Consider the following 20,158-nt stretch of genomic DNA (forward strand, 5'->3'; position numbering starts at 1 on the left):
ACACTGGAAATCCCCGACAAATGATCCCTTTTTGGAAACTAGAGCCCTCAAGGAATTTATCTAGAGGTAAATTACCACAAATGTAAAAAATTAGGCATATCACTCCCAAATTGAAATATTTTGCACAATACCCATAGACATGTAGTCCCAGGTCAAGAGGAGTATAGACAAAACATCTAAAATTCAAATATTTTATTGGAAATCAAAAGAATAAAAAAAATAGAAGACAAAATTAAAATAAACAGGAGAATACTTTCAGCTAATCAGGGACTCATTACACAGGCATATGTATTCATCTCAAATGCTACACATGAAAAAAGCCAATTATGCTGACAGAATTTTATAACTAAATGAATAGGTATATATACAGTACAGACCAAAAGTTTGGACACACCTTCTCGTTTAAAGATTTTTCTGTATTTTCATGACTATGAAAATTGTACAAGGTCAGTCAGTCTGAAAAATTGGGAAAACTTTGAAAGTGTCCCCAAGTGCAGTTCTAAAAACCATCAAGTGCTACAAAGAAACTGGCTCACATGAGGACCGCCCCAGGAAAGGAAGACCAAGAGTCACCTCTGCTTCTGAGGATAAGTTTATCCGAGTCACCAGCCTCAAAAATCGCAGGTTAACAGCAGCTCAGATTAGAGACCAAGTCAATGCCACACAGAGTTCTAGCAGCAGACACATCTCTTCAACAACTGTTAAGAGGAGACTTTGTGCAGCAGGCCTTCATTGTAAAATAGCTGCCAGGAAACCACTGCTAAGGACAGGCAACAAGCAGAAGAGACATGTTTGGGCTAAACAACGCAAGGAATGGACATTAGATGAGTGAAAATCTGTGCTTTGGTCTGATGAGTCCAAATTTGAGATCTTTGGTTCCAACCACCGTGTCTTTGTGAGACGCAGAAAAGGTGAACGGATGGACTCTACATGCTTGGTTCCCACCGTGAAGCATGGAGGAGGAGGTGTGATGGTGTGGAAGTGCTTTGCTGGTGACACTGTTGGGGATTTATTCAAAATTGAAGGCATACTGAACCAGCATGGCTACCACGGCATCTTGCAGCGGCATGCTATTCCATCCGGTTGGCGTTTAGTTGGACCATCATTTATAACAGGACAATTGTAATGCACACGCCCGGGCTGAGTGGCGTGTGCGTGTATATGCAGTGATTCCACTGGACCGTGCCGGAGAGTGAATGCCTGGAGGGGCGTAACTAAGTATCCACCCGATCCGACCAGGGTCGCACGACGGCATACGACGCCAGTGCACCAAGGAGGAACCGAGCAGAGGGACCAGGTGCTACTCCAGGACAGACCCCGGACACGGCTGTTGACCCACACAGGGGAATACAGGAACAGGCAGGTTAGGCTGGCACACAGACTGCTGGGTATAGGCAGACATGGCTGGTATGCAGACTGGCGGATGCTGGTAAGCCCGACTGGTATGCAGGCAGGGAGGTACTGGCAGGTACGACAGGTTGGAGCACCGAGTGGATAGGACCCAGTACAGACTGGGACTCAGGAACAGAACCGCAGATGCGGTGGACAAACACAGCAGAGTGAGGCCGCCCAGAGCGGCGAGCAAAGGGTCAGAGCAGAGCGAGACTGCCTGAGCGGCGAGCAAAGGGTCAGAGCAGAGCGAGACTGCCTGAGCGGCGAGCAAAGGGTCAGAGCAGAGCGAGACTGCCTGAGCGGCGAGCAAAGGGTCAGAGCAGAGCGAGACTGCTGGAGCGGCGAGCAAAGGGTCAGAGCAGAGCGAGACTGCCGGAGCGGCGAGCAAAGGGTCAGAGCAGAGCGGACAGGGCTCTGTTCACACGGAACAGACCGGAAGGGAAAGGCAGAACCAGGTACACACAAGATACTAGCAATGAAGTAGCGAGTGGACTCTAAACTCACAAACGGGAGTACAGGCACAATGAGTAGGAGTTAGGTACGGGATCAGATTCTGCAGGAAAAGGGAAGGTATGAACAAAGAGAAAAACATGTAACAGGCTAGGAGTGTATTCAGACAAGAACAGACACAGCAGCAAGATACGGGAACGGGTCTAGGTAAGCGGCCCCTAGAAGGTGGAAAGAACAGGCTAGAAGCGTGTTCACACTGGCCTGGAAATACAGCCTCCAGGATAGGCAGAAGACAACAGGCTAGAAGATAGTTCAGACAGGACACAGTTCAGACACGGGAACTGATACCGCAAAGCAGGAAACATAGACCGGACCTGGCACATCAGTGACTAGAAGCCAACTGACAGAACACAATGCTCGGGCATGGATTCCAGGGGTGTGCCCGCAACAGCTACAAGAAGCAGGAAGTGATCGGGCGCCGCCCTTAAGCAGCAGAAACAGAGGCAAGCAGACAGCATGGAGGGAAGCCAGGCTAGCAGACTGGACTGGAGATCAAGTGAGCACTCTTGCACAGTGGGAGATGGACCACTATGCAATGACGCCGCCAGGTATGTTACAACAATGATCCAAAGCACACCTACAAGCTGTGTAAGGGCTATTTGACCAAGAAGGAGAGTGATGGGGTGCTACACCAGATGACCTGGCCTCCACACTCACCAGACCTGAACCCAATCGAGATGGTTTGGGGTGAGCTGGACCGCAGAGTGAAGGCAAAAGGGCCAACAAGTGCTAAGCGTCTCTGGGAACGCCTTCAAGATTGTTGGAAGACCATTTCCGGTGACTACCTCTATAAGCTCATCAAGAGAATGCCAAGAGTGTGCAAAGCAGTCATCAAAGCAAAAGGTGGCTACTTTGAAGAACCTAGAATATAAGACATATTTTCAGTTGTTTCACACTTTTTTGTTAAGTATATAATTCCACATGTGTTAATTCATAGTTTTGATGCCTTCAGTGTGAATGTACAATTTTCATAGTCATGAAACTACAGAAAAATCTTTAAATGAGAAGGTGTGTCCAAACTTTTGGTCTGTACTGTACATCTTTTTAATATCTAGTAATAGCCAATATGGTAAATGTAGCAGTGGGTGGATAATTTAATCAATAATCCTTCCTGCAAAATATTTATATTAAAGTGCAAGTGCCTAGCAGCCAGAAATCATATGACATATGTACACAATACATGTAGAGCTCAAAGAATTGAATATACAAGAATCTAAAGTGCAAGTGCCCAGTAACAAAAGGTTACACCTCTGAATATATTATAACTGGTATGCATAGCCACATGAAGATCCCATAAGTCTATTATTATGTTACTGGCCCGAATTAGAACCAGAATAGTCTTGAATACCTTCGGGAACAAAATAGAATGCTGATTCAAAGGAACCAGTCCATCAAGTGTTAGCCCTACTGCATGCCATCCTAGAGAGATTCATATGCATATATATTATATCAAGCATAAACTGTCAATTACTTACAATCATGCAGGTGAAGTGTCCATGAGCCCTGTAGCTGCACCCCAATTTGCCGTTTCGCCACGCTTCTTCCACGACTGATCCACTGCTATATTTACCATATGGTCTATTCCTAGATATTAAAATTATGTGTATATATACCTATTTATTTAGTTATAAAATTCTTTCAGCATAATTGGCTTTTTTCATGTTTAGCATTTGAGATGAATACATATGTCTGTGTAATGAGTCCCTGATTAGCTGAATGCATTCTCCAGTTTATTTTAATTTTGCTTTCTACTTTTTTATTTTTTTGATTTCCAATAAAATATTTGAATTCTAGATGTTTTGTCTATACTCCTCTTGACCTGGGACTACATGTCTATGGTATTGTGCGAAATATTTATCTAGAGGTGTGGTGAGCACCTTGAACCCACAGGTGCGTCACATAATTTTATAACGTTGAGTCGTGAAAATTAAAAAATAAATTTTTCCCACAAATATGTTGCTTTAGCCCCAAATTTTTAATTTTTACAAGGTTAACAGGACAAAATGGTTAGTATAATTTGTTGTGCAATTTCTCCTGAATACACCAATATCCCATATGTGATGGAAAACTACTGTGTGGGCACACGGCAGGGTTGGAAAGGAAGGAGAATCATTTGACTTTTGGAGCACAAAATTGGCTGGAATAGATGGCAGACGCTATGTCACGTTTGCAGAGCCTCTGATGTGCCTAAACAGTAGAAACCCCTCAGAAGTGACCCCATTTTGGAAACTACACCTCTTGAAGAATTCCTCTAGGGGTGTAGTGAACATTTTAAACCTATAGGAATTTTAAAGAATTGTATAACATTGGGCTGTGAAAATTAAAAAATTTCATTTTTCTACTTTGCAAATACTTTTGTCATTTTTGGGTATAAAAATATTTTCGGAGTGATACCTTTATTGGCTAACCAGAAAAATATATTTGTAAGCTTTTAGAGCACATGGGGCTCCTTCTTCAGGCAGGTTTACAAATGAATTAATAAGACAAGAGCACAACATTTCAGAGATATTAAAACAGGACATTTGTTCATGAGGATGCTCATGTGGTGGTTGTTTGTGACCACAAGAGGCACCATGTTGTTATATTGTTGTACCACAATATAATTTTTTATTGTAAATAATTATTTTTTTACTAAAATGTTGTTTTAGCTTTTTAATTTGTGACACAATTTGTACAGCAATACCCCATATGTGGTCAAAACTTCTTTTTAGGCAGCGTGCAAAGCTCAGAAGAGAAGGGGCGCCATGTCAGAGTGCAGATTTGCCTGGAATAGTTTGCGAGTGCTAGGTCACATTGGCAGAGCCTCTGAGGTATCAATACAGTAGCACCCCCATAAGTGACCCCATTTTGCCAACTACACGTCTCATTGAAATCATCCAGTGAGCATATTCACACCACAAGTGTTTCACAAAATTTTATGCCATTGAGCAGTGTAGAAAAAATAATTTCATTTTTACCACTAGAATGTTGTTTTAGCCCCAGATTTTACATTTTCACAAGGGGAAATAAGTAAAAATGACAGCATAATTTATAACATAATTTCTCGTGAACGTAGCAATACCCCATATGTGGCTTTACAGTACTGTTTGGCCACACAGCGAGATTCTGAAGGGATGGAGCACTATTTGACTTTGGAGCGCAGCATTTCCTAGAATAGTTTGCAGACTCCATATACAGAGCCTCCAAGTGCCAGAAGAGCAAAAAGCTCCCTCAATTGACCCCAATTCGGAAATCACAACCCTCTGGGAATTCATCTACGGCGTAGGGATGATTTTGAATCCATGGGTGTTTTCCAGAAACGAGCAGCAATGAACGTTGTAGAGTGAAAATGGAAATCTGCTATTGTAGTGCCCTTACACTGTAGTATCCAATGCATTGTAGTGCCCATACATTGTGTGGAGCTCATGATTTTGGAGACAAGCACCCCATAAATTAAGCGGACTCTCATCACTGCAGAAATGCCAAACATGTGGACGCTAACTGCGGTTTAGGCACAGTGTGGGGCTCAGGCGGACGGGGCATTTGGATTTGTGAGCTCAGATTTTGCTGGATTTCCTTGGTGGGAGTCATGACACTTTTCCAGAGTCTTTGTGCTACTTGTAATGTGGACACCCCCTATACTTCTGTTAACAGATGATGGACCTGAGTAGGAACTTGCTTTTTTTCGGGTTAAGTAGAAGCTTTCATTGTTGGCATTTTGAAGTACAGAACATTTTGAAGAGTTCACAATTATCTATTGCTCTATGCTCAGCACTTACAACAGGGTCCCATCTAAATCTATAAAATACATGATTAGGATGAAGAGAGCTATAATTTTATATATTTCGGCCGACAGATTCATGTGCCGACAGCTGAGCGGCAGGAGAAGGGGTGCAGGGACCCATGCAGATCGCTGCGATCGGTAAGTCAATCTGACTAACCGATCACAGCATGATGGAGCAGGAGACGCTCAGCGTCTGCTGCTCTATCAGGGCCGGAGGTCAGCGCCGCAGGTCAGCCCCTGGCTGTTAACCCCCTGAATACTGCGATCGGAGCATTCAGGAGACAGGCAGAGGGCTGGGAGCTCCCTCTGCCTTCAGGTCGGCGCCCCCGTGACGTCATTGCGTGGGCCCGACCATTGCCATGGTGACCAGGTCACCAAGCTATGGAAAGCTCCTGAGACTAATGCACAGCATAGTCTCAGGAGCTTTCAATAGAGGTATAATGTATTGCAATGCTAGTGCATTGCAATACATTATACCTGTGAAAAAAGTGAAAGTCCCATAGAGGGACTAAGTAAAAAAAAAAAGTTTAAAAAAAAATTGTAAAAATCTAAAAAAAAAATGTAAATATATATATTACACTAATAAATACAGATTTTTAGGTAAAAAAAATAATAAAAAGAAACAAAGTACATATATTTGGTATCTCTGCGTCCGGAACGACCCGATCTATAAACGTGTCACACTAGTTAACCCTTTCAGTGAACAGTGTAAAAAAAAAAAAAGAGAGAGAAACTATGAGTTTTCATCATACCGCTGGAAAAAAGTGGAATAAAACGTGATCAAAAAGACGGATGTAAATAAAAATGGTACCGCTGAAAACATCATCTTGTCCCGCAAAAGTCAAGCCGCCATACAGCTCCATCAGCCGAAAAATGTAAAAGTTACAGCGCTCAGAATAAAACGAGGCAAAGATAATAAAACTTTTATAGAAAAAATAATTATGTAAAAGCGCAAAAACATAAAAAAATTACATAAATGTGGTACCGCTGTAAATGCACTGACCCGAAGAATAAAGCTGCCTTATCAATTTTACCACTCAAGTAACAATAACCACAATAAAAAAAAAGTCCTGAATTGTTGGTTTTTGTTCATTCTGCCTCCAAAAATCAGAATAGAAAGCGATCAAAAAGTGTAATTTGCCAGAAAATGGTAAGAATAAAAACATCAACTCGTCCCGCAAAAAAACAAGCCGTCGCATGACTCTGTCGGCCGAAATATGGAAAAATTATAGCTCTCTACATATGGCTATGCAAACATTAGTTTTTGCAAAAAAAGCGTCAATCATAAAAACCCGATATGAATCTGGCATCGCTGTAATCGCACCGACCCGAAGAAGAAAGTCGCGTAATCACTTTTACACCGCACGAGGAATGGAGTAAAAAATAAATAAAACCAATTCTTTGCCTGCTGCAGATTTGTTTATTCTGCCTCCCAAAGATCGCAGTATTGCTCTGCGCACATTTATCCTGCGCTTATGTGAAGGCACCATATAGGACAGCGGAGGACGGGGCCCACGTTTAACCGCACGAGTCCGCGGCAGCTGGACAAAAGTGGGTCACTGGTGAACAGAAAGGAACAGAAACAGAAAGGAACTGCAAAGAAAGAGAGCGAGAAACAGAAGGGCTCAGGAACAAGAAGGTGGAAGGGACCCTAAGAACCCACGGGAATCCAGGGTGAAGGGTCAGGCAGATTAAGGGTACCGGATCCCAAGTTGGTGGAGGAGAAACTACCCTCAGCCAAAGACCGGTCGTCGTGATCATCTATTGGTGCGACACCTCATCAAACCTGCTAGGAAGGCACCATATAGGACAGCGGAGGACGGGGCCCACGTTTAACCGCACGAGTCCGCGGCAGCTGGACAAAAGTGGGTCACTGGTGAGGCAGGCCAGAGAAAGGATTAAAGGGGGTCCTGTGCCATGCTCCTGAACTGCCTGGGAGTTGACCGAGCCCCTCACCTGGTGGACGCAGCACGGCTCGGGAGGTCACTGCCGACAGAAGTGACCCGGAACAAACGAACTGTGAGTAAAGACCCTGGACTGTAACTTGTTGTCCGTGTGCTCCTTCGCTCCTCCGGCACTGCCGGTACTGGGACCTTCACCACCATCACTCCCACCATCCACTACACTTCCCTGGGGCCGCACTCTTCCCATGGGGAGTCACACCATCCCAGCTGCATTCATCATCAGCCCCAGCGGACTGCCTTGCAGCGGCGGTTCCTAATAACCGCAATCCACGGGTGGCGTAGTCGGACATTATCTGAAGCACGTAGTAGACTACCATTGGCCTGACCACCCTGAGCCGCGGGACCGGGCCGCCACTACTACTACCCCCATCGTTCCCCTATCGCCCGGATCCGCGTGCCCCACGGCCCAGGGGGCGAGTCACTTACACCAGGGTTTCCATGTAAATTTCTGAAATAAGTGATTCAGACAGAAACCCCCGGCGGAAGATTTCTTGTAATGAAGCAGATGGAGGCACTGTGGACGCCGTCTGACCTATATAAGAGCGCGGTCAGCCACAGTTTTGTGTACCTGAACAGGGATAACGCTGAACAGAGGCCAGACGGAGTCCAGAGTAACTCTGCTGCCTCATCTCATTATAGTGAATGGACCCCTCGGGGGTTTCATCTGAATCACGTCATTTGGAGATTTAGATGGAAACCCCAAAGTAAGTGCTCAGCGTAGATAAATGTGATCTAAAATGTTATGTAAAATGTTCCCAATAAAAGCCTCACATAAAAACCCCCACTCAGGTCTGTCACGTGCTAATGGAAAAATAGGGGGCTTCCACGTTACGGGTAGTACAAAGACTCTGGAAAAGCTAAATGGCTCCTCCCTCCCCCCCCCCACCCCCCCCAAAGTAATTCAGTAAATTCTGCACTCCCAAATCCAAATCCCCCCTCCCTTCTGAGACCCACAGTGAATCTAAACCACATTTAGTGTCCACATGTTTGGCAGGGGTATTATTTCCAAAATGAGGTCACTTGAGGGGGGATTCTGCTCTTCTAGCATTTAGGGGCTCTGTATATGGAGTTCGCAAATTATTCTAGGAAAATCTGCGCTCCAGGAGGCAAATAGCGCTCCGTCCCTCCCGAGTGTCGCGGTGTGGCTTAGCAGTACTGTACAGCCACATATGAGGTATTGCCACATTTAGCAGAAATTATGGGACAAATTTTGGTGCCATTTTTATCCATTATACCAGTGTGAAAATGTAAAATCTGGGGCTAAAACAAAATTTTTGCAGTAAAAATGTAATTATTTTTTCCTCACTGCCCAATAGAATAAAATTCTGTGACACACCCTTGGTGTCAGTATGATCACTGCACCCCTAGATGAGTTCATTGAGAGGTATAGTTTGTAAAATGGGGTCATTTATGGGGGAATCTGTTGTTACGGCACCTCAGGGCATCTTCTAGTGGGTCATGGCACCCTCAAACCATAACAGTAAAATCTGTACTATAATATGGTGCTCTATCCTTTCTGACCTTTCCACTGTGCCTCAAAAGTAGTTGTCAATTACATGTAGGGTATTGGCGTGCTCAGGAGAAATTGCACAACAAAATGAGAGGTAAATTTTCTCCTGTTACCCTTGTGAAAATAAAAAATTTGGAGCTAAAAGAACATTTTTGTGATTTTTTTATCTTTTTTATTTTCACGGCTCTACGTCATAAACTTCTGTGAAGCACCTGGGTTTTCAAAGTGCTCATCACACATCTAGATAAGTTCATTGAGGGGTCTAGTTTCCAAAATGGTGTCACTTGTGGGGGGTTTCCGCTGTTTAGGCACATCAGGGGCTCCCCAAACGCAACATGGCGTTCGCTGATTTATTCCAGCAAATTTTGAATTCAAAAAGTCAAATGGCGCTCCTTCCCTTCTGAACCCTGCCGTGCGGCCAAACAGTGGTTTTCTGCCACATATTTGGTATCAGCGTGCTCAGGAGGAATTGCACAATACATTTTGGGGTCCATTTTTATCTTGTAAGAATAAAAAAAATTTGGTCTAAATTTAATATTTTGTGAAAAAAAGTTAAATGTTAATTTTTTTTCTTCCTCATTGCTTCAGTTCCTGTGAAGCACCTGAAGGGTTAATAAACTTCTTGAATGTGGTTTTGAGTTCCTTGAGGGGTGCAGTTTTTAGAGTGGTGTCACTTTTGGGTATTTTCTGTCATATAGACCTCTCAAAGTTACTTCAAATGTGATGTGGTCCCTAAAAAAAAAATGGTTTTGTATATTTTGTTGGAAAAATGAAAAATCGCTGGTCAACTTTTAACCCTTATAGCTCCCTAACAGCAAAAAAAAATTGGTTGCAAAATTGTGCTGATGTAAAGTAGACATGTGGGAAATGTTATTTATTAACTATTTTGTGTGACATGACTCTCTGATTTCAGGGTATAACAATTCAAATTTTATAAATTGCAAAATTTTCGCCAAATTTCCATTTTTTTTCCACAAATAAACACAAGTGATATCGAAGAAATTTTACCACTATCATGAAGTACAATATGTCACGAAAAAACAGTCTCAGAATCAGGGGGATCCTTTGAAGCGTTTCAGAGTAATTACCTCATAAAGAGACAGTGGTGAGAATTTAAAAAATTGGCCCGGTCATTAACCTACAAAGTGGCTCGGTCCTTAAGGGGTTAAAACAGGACATCCCAAAAAGAGACCAAAACAGCAGCATGTGATAAAAACACATGTAAAAAAAACACAATCAAAGAAACACCAAAAAAACGCAAGTAACTTAATTTACCTAATGGGTGCAGAAATACTGCAGAAAATCTGCAACATCAAAAACTCACCAAATACTCATTGTGGAGCGTAGCCTAAGGCCACGTTCACACGTTCAGTATTTGGTCAGTATTTCACATCAGTATTTGTAAGCTAAAATCAGGAGTGGAACAATTAGTGGAAAAGTATAATAGAAACACGTCACCACTTCTGTATTTATCACCCACTCCTGGTTTTGGCTTACAAATACTGATGTAAAATACTGATCAAGTACTGTGTAGCATCGGCGTCTCTGCCCCGTGCTAGGCAGAGACGCCGTCCCTCTCACCTCCCCACTCCTGGCGCGGCGTCCTCCAGCGCTTCTCTCCCCGCTGCTTCCGGCACGCGCTCCTTCCCTGGCAGTGTGCTTAGGGCACGCGCGCGCGCGCTCCCCCGCTCTTAAAGGGACCGCGCGCGCCGTCCTAAGGAGTCCCCGGCCAATTGCCGGAGGACCTCCCATTTATAAGGCACCTCCTCCAAAATGGAGGTGCCCGAGCTATGTTGTTTGCACTGTGTCTCACCTGTGCTTCAGCCCTCAGGTTCCGCTGCTAGCCTGACTTCCCGTCCTGCATGCCAGCCTGTTACTTGCCTAGTCCGTCAGACCGCTCACCTGGGAGCATCTTCTACTTACCTGCCTTGTCTGCCAGTCCGCTCACCTGGGAGCGTCCTTCAGTTACCTGCCTGTTACCTGCCTCGTCTGTCAGACCGCTCACCTGGGAGCGTACACCAGTTACTTGCCTGTTACCTGCCTTGTCTGCTGACTGCTCACCTGGGAGCGCCCACCAGTCACCTGCCTGTCTCCTGCCTCGTCTGTCAGACTGCTCACCTGGGAGCGTCCTTCAGTTACCTGCCTGTTACCTGCCTCGTCTGTCAGACCGCTCACCTGGGAGCGTCCACCAGTTACCTGTCAGGTACCCGCCTCGCCTGTCTACCCAGAGACTGCCCCGGTCACTTGCCGTGACCACCTGCCTATCTACCCAGAGACTGCCCCGGTCACTTGCCGTGACCACCTGCCTATCTACCCAGAGACTGCCCCGGTCACTTGCCGTGACCACCTGCCTATCTACCCAGAGACTGCCCCGGTCACTTGCCGTGACCTCCTGCCTATCTACCCAGAGACTGCCCCCGTCACTTGCCGTGACCACCTGCCTGTCTACCCAGAGACTGTCCCCGTCACTTGCTGTGACTACCTGCTTGCCCTCCCTGGGAGTCACCCGCTTCCTTACAAGGACTTCCCCCTTGTATTGCAGCTCAGAGGTTCCACTTCCCGGACCCGTAACAGTTAGCTCGGGCCATGGAACCCGGTGGCACCCAAGCTCCCTCGCTCTCTGACCTATACCATGAACTCTCCCGTCAGAGATCCCAGCAGGAGTCCATCCTGAACCACCTGCGGAATGTCAACTCCCGCCTGGACACACTGTCTGCTCCACCAGCAACCACCGCTAGTGTCACGACTCGCACCCCGGCAGCACCGTTGCCCACCAATACCATGGCATCCTGTCCCGGACCCCGGCTGTCTGCACCTCCTCGCTTCGGAGGCGACCCCGCTCAAGTTCGGGGCTTCATAAACCAGTGCACCCTGCACTTTGAACTCTTGACTCACCAGTTTATCTCCGACCGGGCCAAAGTGGCATTCATCATGTCCCATCTCACTGGGGAGGCACTGGCATGGCTTAACCCCCTGTGGGAGAGAGGGGATCCCCTGGTGTCCGACCTGTCGTCTTTCCTCATTGCTTTCCGGAGAGTCTTCGATGAACCGGGACGAAAGACCTCATCTGCCTCCTCTTTGCTACGTCTCCGTCAAGGGAGTCTCACCGTGGGCCAATATGCCATACGGTTCCGCACCCTCGCTTCTGAGCTTGCCTGGGATAATGAGGCCCTGGTGTCCGTCTTCTGGGAGGGCCTTACCGGTCGGATTAAAGATGAGCTCGCCGGTCGGGATATTCCTACCACCCTGGATGACCTGGTGTCGTTGGCTACCCGGATTGACATCCGGTTTCAAGAACGCACCAAAGAGACCACCCGTGAGAGAAGGTTTCCCCGCCTAGCTCCTACTTTCCAGAAACATGTCTCCTCTTCTGTCACTCCCCGGGCACACTCACCCGAGCCCATGCAGGTCGACCAGACCAAGATGGTCAAATCTCGCCAAGAGTCTCGCCGAGCCGAGGGGAGCTGCTTCTATTGTGGCAGTAAGGAGCACTTGATTCGTTCCTGCCCGGAGAGGCCGGGAAACTCCAGTGTCTAGGACCGCTCGGAGAGGTCGCCCTAGACAAAAATAAATCCTCTCCAACCCTGACTTTGTCTGAATCTATCTCCTGGGGAGAGACCCGTCACTTTGAACTCGCCCACCTGGATTCTGGATCCGCTGGAAACCTCATCTCCCAGTCCCTGGTTGAGAAATACTGTATTCCCACCAAGTCTCTGGCTGAACCCTTGTCGGTCGCCTCAGTGGATGGAAGACTCCTTCCGGTGACCATCCTGCTCGCCACAGAACCCATAACCCTGCAGGTGGGAATGCTGCACTCTGAGGTAATCTCCTTCCATGTGTTGCCCGGACTCTCCCACTCCCTATTGCTAGGTCTACCTTGGCTCCAAACACACGAACCCGTGTTGAACTGGCATTCCGGTGAAGTACTCCGGTGGGGGCCGGACTGCCATAAGACCTGCCTGGTTCCGGTTCGTCCGGTTCGTCCTCCACCTACCCCAGCTAATTTACCCGGTCTTCTGGCTCCTTACTGGACCTATGCTGACGTCTTTGGTAAGAAGGAAGCAGAGACATTGCCACCTCATAGGCCATATGATTGCCCGATTGACCTGGTTCCTGGCGCCACTCCACCCCGTGGGCGTATTTTTCCGTTGTCTGCGGCCGAAACCCGGGCCATGTCTGAGTACATAGAGGAGAATCTGGCCAGGGGATTCATCCGGAAGTCTACTTCCCCGGCTGGAGCCGGATTCTTCTTTGTCAAAAAAAAGGATGGCTCGCTACGCCCCTATATTGACTATAGAGGACTCAATCAGATCACGGTTAAAAATAAATACCCCCTTCCGCTCATCTCCGAGTTATTTGATCGCCTTAAAGGCGCCAGGATCTTTTCCAAGCTGGATCTACGTGGAGCGTATAACCTGGTCCGTATCCGTCAGGGAGACGAGTGGAAAACGGCATTTAATACCCGTGACGGACACTATGAGTACCGTGTGATGCCCTTCGGTCTCTGCAATGCTCCCGCCGTCTTCCAAGAACTGGTCAACGACATCTTCCGTGACCTTCTTTACTCCTGCGTGGTGGTATACCTGGACGACATCTTGGTCTTCTCTCCGGATCTTCCCTCACACCGGAGGGATGTTCGTCAGGTCCTGCTGAGGCTCAGGCAGAACCACCTCTATGCTAAATACGAGAAGTGCCTTTTTGAGCAGACCTCTCTTCCATTCCTGGGCTATGTTATCTCCCAGACGGGTTTGCGAATGGATCCCGAGAAGCTCTCTGCTGTCCTAAAGTGGCCCCGTCCGGAGGGCTTGAAGGCGATACAGCGATTCCTGGGCTTCGCTAATTACTATCGTCTCTTCATTCCTCACTTCTCGTCTCGGACTGCGCCCATATCTGCGCTCACCCGTAAGGGAGCAAATCCCAAGGTATGGCCACCCGAAGCTGAGGAGGCCTTCCTTTCCCTGAAGCAAGCCTTCTCCTCTGCCCCTGTGCTGCACCGTCCGGACTGCAACAAACAGTTCTACCTGGAGGTTGATGCTTCCTCCTCTGGAGCCGGAGCGCTGCTCACCCAAAAGTCTTCTTCCGGGAGAATGGTAACCTGCGGCTTCTTCTCTAAAATCTTCTCCTCCTCTGAGCGCAATTACTCCATTGGAGACCGAGAACTGTTAGCTGTTAAATTGGCGCTGGAGGAGTGGCGTTACCTGCTTGAAGGGGCTCTATACCCGGTGATCATCTACACGGATCACAAAAACCTGGCATATCTCCAAAATGCCCAGAGACTTAATCCACGTCAGGCCCGGTGGTCTTTGTTTTTTGCCCGCTTCGATTTCATCCTTCATTTCCGCCCGGCGGACAAGAATGTCAAAGCTGATGCCTTGTCCCGATCCTTCCTGTCCTCCGACCAAGAGGAGGAGCCTATGCACATTATCGACCCCTCGAAGGTGATGAATGTGGCCCCCCTGGATTTGACTCGTCTTCCACCCGGCAAGACGTTCGTGGCGCCTCCTGACCGTGAGAAGGTTCTTCACTGGGGTCATTCTTCTAAACTTGCTGGCCATGCCGGCCAAAAAAAGACCTTCCTACTCATTTCCCGGCATTACTGGTGGCCTACCCTGCGTAAGGATGTGGTAGACTTCGTCTCTGCATGTTCATCTTGTGGCCGCAACAAGGTTCCCAGACACTTACCAGCTGGTCATCTCCTGCCGCTTCCCATACCTGTTGCCCCGTGGCAACACATCGCTATGGACTTCATTACCGATCTTCCTGTCTCTGCCGGGTGTACTGTCATTTGGGTGGTCGCTGACCGCTTTTCTAAAATGGCCCACTTCATTCCCCTGCCTGGTCTTCCATCTGCACCTGAGCTGGCTAAGGACTTTATCCGCCATATCTTCCGTCTTCATGGCCTACCCCTCCACATCGTGTCGGATCGAGGAGTTCAGTTCACCTCGCGCTTCTGGAGAGCCACATGTAAACTGCTGGACGTCACCCTGGACTTCTCCTCCGCTTACCACCCTCAGTCCAATGGTCAAGTGGAGCGGATCAATCAGATCCTTACCAGCTATCTCCGGCACTTTGTTAATGCCCACCATTCTGATTGGGTGGACCTCCTCCCTTGGGCCGAGTTTTCTTACAATAACCACGAGAGCGAGTCCTCTTCCAAATCCCCGTTCTTTGTTGTCTTTGGCCAGCACCCCCGGATTCCGTTTCCCGTCTCCGCCTCTGTGGACAACCCTGCCGCGCAGTCTCTTGTCAGCGAGTTTTCTACCATTTGGGAGAGTACTAGATCCGCACTTCTTCTGTCCTCCGAGCGGATGAAGAGATATGCTGATAAGAGACGTCTGGATCCGCCTCAATTCCGTCCGGGTAACAAGGTTTGGCTCTCCTCCAAACATGTACGGCTCAAGATACCCTCCTACAAGTTAGGTCCTCGCTTCATCGGCCCATTCGAAATCCTCAGGCAAATAAATCCGGTGGCCTACAAACTAAAACTCCCGGCCACCTTACGGATTCCTAACTCCTTCCATGTGTCTCTCCTCAAACCCGTTGTCTTTAACTCTTTTTCCAATAATCCAGGTGCCCCTCCTGCTCCGGTTTCCGCTGATGACGTCTTTGAGGTAGAGAGTATTCTGGCCTCCAAGAGGGTAAGAGGAAAGACCTTTTTTCTGGTAGATTGGAGGGGGTTTGGTCCTGAGGAGAGAACTTGGGAGCCCAGGGAGAACATCAACGCCCCGCTTCTCCTTGAAAAATTTCTTTCTGGCCAAAAAAAGAGGGGGCCTAAAGGGGGGGGTACTGTAGCATCGGCGTCTCTGCCCCGTGCTAGGCAGAGACGCCGTCCCTCTCACCTCCCCACTCCTGGCGCGGCGTCCTCCAGCGCTTCTCTCCCCGCTGCTTCCGGCACGCGCTCCTTCCCCGGCAGTGTGCTTAGGGCACGCGCGCGCGCTCCCCCGCTCTTAAAGGGACCGCGCGCGCCGTCCTAAGGAGTCCCCGGCCAATTGCCGGAGGACCTCCCATTTATAAGGCACCTCCTCCAAAATGGAGGTGCCCGAGCTATGTTGTTTGCACTGTGTCTCACCTGTGCTTCAGCCCTCAGGTTCCGCTGCTAGCCTGACTTCCCGTCCTGCATGCCAGCCTGTTACTTGCCTAGTCCGTCAGACCGCTCACCTGGGAGCATCTTCTACTTACCTGCCTTGTCTGCCAGTCCGCTCACCTGGGAGCGTCCTTCAGTTACCTGCCTGTTACCTGCCTCGTCTGTCAGACCGCTCACCTGGGAGCGTCCACCAGTTGCCTGACTGTTTCCTGCTGTCTCAGTCTGCCCGCTCACCTGGGAGCGCCCGCCAGCTACCTGTCAGGTACCCGCCTCGCCTGTCTACCCAGAGTCTGCCCCGGTCACTTGCCGTGACCACCTGCCTATCTACCCAGAGACTGCCCCGGTCACTTGCCGTGACCACCTGCCTATCTACCCAGAGACTGCCCCGGTCACTTGCCGTGACCACCTGCCTATCTACCCAGAGACTGCCCCGGTCACTTGCCGTGACCTCCTGCCTATCTACCCAGAGACTGCCCCCATCACTTGCCGTGACCACCTGCCTGTCTACCCAGAGACTGTCCCCGTCACTTGCTGTGACTACCTGCTTGCCCTCCCTGGGAGTCACCCGCTTCCTTACAAGGACTTCCCCCTTGTATTGCAGCTCAGAGGTTCCACTTCCCGGACCCGTAACATACTGTATGTGTGAACGTGGCGTAAAAGTCTAAAACAATTATAAAATACACTATTATCAGGTTGTAACTGGGTATACATGTTCAATCTAATAGTTCTGGTATTGTTAAACTGAAAATTTTTTATCTTTTAGGGAACAAGTACCAGATTACCAGAATTTCTGGATAATTAATCGGCAGATTAAAAGAAGACTTGTATAGGAATTTTATCTGAATTAAACTGTTTTAAATAAATAGACCAAATGTGAAAACAGTAAAAAATGATGATAGAAATAATAATTCTAATGCTGATAATAGTAATAATACTCTTACTGTCTTTTGAATTCATCATAAATACTTCGCAGTTCTTCTTTGTCGGTCACATTCACTCTGTCAGTCTCTATAAGATGTTGTAGAAATTTCTCTCCGGTGTCTATCAAGACTCTGACGTTAAATCTAGAAGGCATTTTCTCCTGTTGGTTAGGATCATATGAGATGTGGATGATTATTATCCTCTTGGTGATAGGACACGTATGACTGGAAACTGAAAAGAATCATTTATATACACACAAAGCAGGTGTGGCATCGGATCAAGAGTAAAAAGGGAGAAACGAAACTGAAACTTATCTGCCAATGTGAAGAGACTGACTCATAGGCATATGCCTTCAAATGAATATACTTATGCAAAAGATACGTCTATCTATAGACCTATCATCTGACTATTCTTCTAATATCTGCAGGGAGGTGTATGACTAGATACTTTCTAAGGACAGGACAGATATTGGTTTACAATGTATATAATACATACAAAGTATACAATAAAAGTATGCATTTCCTGTTTTGTTTTTCCCTTTTCTACTTTATTCTAGCATTCCTACTTTTTATAACACAGTTCTACAGCCAAATTGGTTCAGAGATGAAAACAGTTAAACTTAAAGAAGTTGTCCACTACTAGTGTTGAGCCACCCCGTAGTGTTCGCGTTCGGTTCGTCGAACACCGGGATGCTCGAGGAACTGTTCGTCGAACACCTTAGAACACTGTCGAACACCGTTAAAACCAATGGCAGGCAAATAAAAATACATATAAAACACCTTCAAAGGTGTCCAAAAGCTGACAAACTGCTCAGAAGACATGCTCTTTAAAAAAGCCGGCCAGCAATTCAGCATCGGTACCCAACAATTTAGAACAGAAAGAATAGAGCATCACACATAGATTAGATAGATAGAAACATGTCAGTCACATATATAATAAGTACAGTGACAGTGTTGGTTACTGTACTTGTCATTTAGTGTTAAAATAAAGGATTTATTTAAAAAAAAATTGGCGTGGGGTTCCCCGTAATTTTAGTCTCTAGCGGAGGTTAAGCAGACGGCTGGGGCAGATGTTTGAAGCCTGGGAAGGGGGTAATACCCACGGAGCTTCCCAGGCTACTAATATCAGCCCCCAGCTGAATACCTAGCCTTTACTAGCTATTAAAATGGGGGACCCCAAAAAAAAATGACGTGGGGTCCCCCCTATTTTAATAGCTAGCAAAGGCTAGGCTGACAGCTGGGGGCTGATATCAATAGCCCAGGAAGGGTGCCATGAATACTGGCCCCCTCCCGGCTAGAAACACCAGCCGTCAGCTGCCCCAGAAATGGCGCATCCATAGGATGCGCCAATTCTGGCACTTAGCCTCGCTCTTCTCACTGCCCTGTAGTGGTGGCAATGGGGTAATAGGGCTGGGGTTGATGTCAGCTTATAATGACAGCTGACATCAAGCCCAGGTTAATAATGGAGAGGCTTCTATAAGACACCCCCATTACTAACCCCATAGTCAAAGTTAAAAAAAAAAAACACAAACACCCAGAATAAAGTCCTTTAATTGAAATAAACACACAATTCTTTATTGTTCTAAATTAAACCATACTTACCATCACGCCCATTCCAGCTGAAGCCAATGATCTCCTGCAATAAAAGTAAAATAATAAACCAACATCATCCTTACCTTTCCATGATTCTCAGAACGGCTCCAGCTCTGCTACATCGAGATGACAGGCTGGATCGCAGCAGAACGCTGCTATCCTGCTTGCCATACAGCAGACACTGAGAAGCGCAGGCATGCTTGCACTCCTCAGTGTCTAGCTGTGATGGCATCCAGATGAGCCGAGTTCATGTCCAATGAACTCATCTCACCTCATGCACGTCACTGACAGCGTGGGAGAATTCTCCTGCGCATGCGGTGAGCGTGAGAGAATTTTCCTGCGCTCACGGCAAGCGCTTCTCAGTGTCTGCGGCATGGCAAGCTGGATGGCAGCTTTCGGCTGCGATCCAGCCTGTCATGTGAATGTAGCAGAGCTGGAGCCGTCCTGGGAACCATGGAAAGGTAAGGATGATGTTGCTTTATTATTTTACTTTTATTGCAGGAGATCGTTGGCTTCAGCTGGAATGGGCTTGATGGTAAGTATGGTTTAATTTAGAACATTAAAAATTGTGTGTTTATTTCAATTAAAGGACTTTATTCTGGGTGTTGTGTTTTTTTTAAACACGTTACTAGAAATTCATGGCGGTCATGTCTAATATTGGCGTGACCCCATGAATTTCAGGCTTAGGGCCAGCTGATAATACCAAGCTGGCCCTAACCCCTTTATTACCCAGTGAGCCACCGCACCAGGGCCCTGGATGAGTTGGGTACAGCGCCAGAAGATGGTGCTTCTATGAACGCGCAATTTTCTGGGGTGGCTGCGGACAGCAATTTGCAGCGGGGGGGGGGCCCCAGAAAGCTTGGGCCTCCCTGCGCTGCGGATTCCAGCCCGCAGCTGCCTAGTTGTACCTGGCTGGACACAAAAATAGGGCGAAGCCCCACGTATTTTTTTTTTAAATTATTTCATGAAATAATTTAAAAAAAAAAGGGCTTCCCTATATTGTTGTGTCCGGCCAGGTACAAATAGGCAGCTGGTGGTTGGGGGCAGCCCGTTCCTGCCTGCTGTACCTGGCTGGACACAAAAATAGAGCGAAGCCCCACGTCAATTTTTTTTTTAATTATTTCATGAATTTCATGAAATAATTTAAAAAAAAAATACGTGGGGCTTCGCCCTATTTTTGTGTCCAGCCAGGTACAACTAGGCAGCTTGCGCAGGAGAATTCTCTCACGCTGTCAGTGACGTGCATGAGGTGAGCTGAGTTCATTGGACATGAACTCGGCTCATCTGGATGCCGTCACAGCCAGACACTGAGGAGCGCAAGCATGCCAGCGCTTCTCAATGTCTGCGGCATGGCAAGCAGGATGGCAGCTTTCTGCTGCGATCCAGCCTGTCATCTCGATGTAGCAGAGCTGGAGCCATCCT

General features: G+C 47.4%; 1 protein-coding gene across 1 annotated transcript in view; it reads right to left on the reverse strand.

Annotated features, from left to right (window-relative positions):
- Nucleotides 1-17,425, reverse strand: part of MOV10 (Mov10 RNA helicase) — a 127,810-nt gene extending 110,385 nt beyond the window's left edge. Inside the window, exon 1 of the mRNA XM_073667181.1 lies at nt 17,165-17,425. Coding sequence (XP_073523282.1) covers nt 17,165-17,298 — 134 coding nt within the window. The 5' untranslated portion in view covers nt 17,299-17,425. The remainder of the gene's footprint in view (nt 1-17,164) is intronic.
- Between the last annotated feature and the right edge of the window lie 2,733 nt (nt 17,426-20,158).

The sequence above is a fragment of the Phyllobates terribilis genome, unplaced genomic scaffold, assembly GCF_046119375.1.
Source record: "Phyllobates terribilis strain yellow unplaced genomic scaffold, ASM4611937v1 Scaffold_2__4_contigs__length_985480577, whole genome shotgun sequence".
Taxonomy (NCBI): domain Eukaryota; kingdom Metazoa; phylum Chordata; class Amphibia; order Anura; family Dendrobatidae; genus Phyllobates; species Phyllobates terribilis.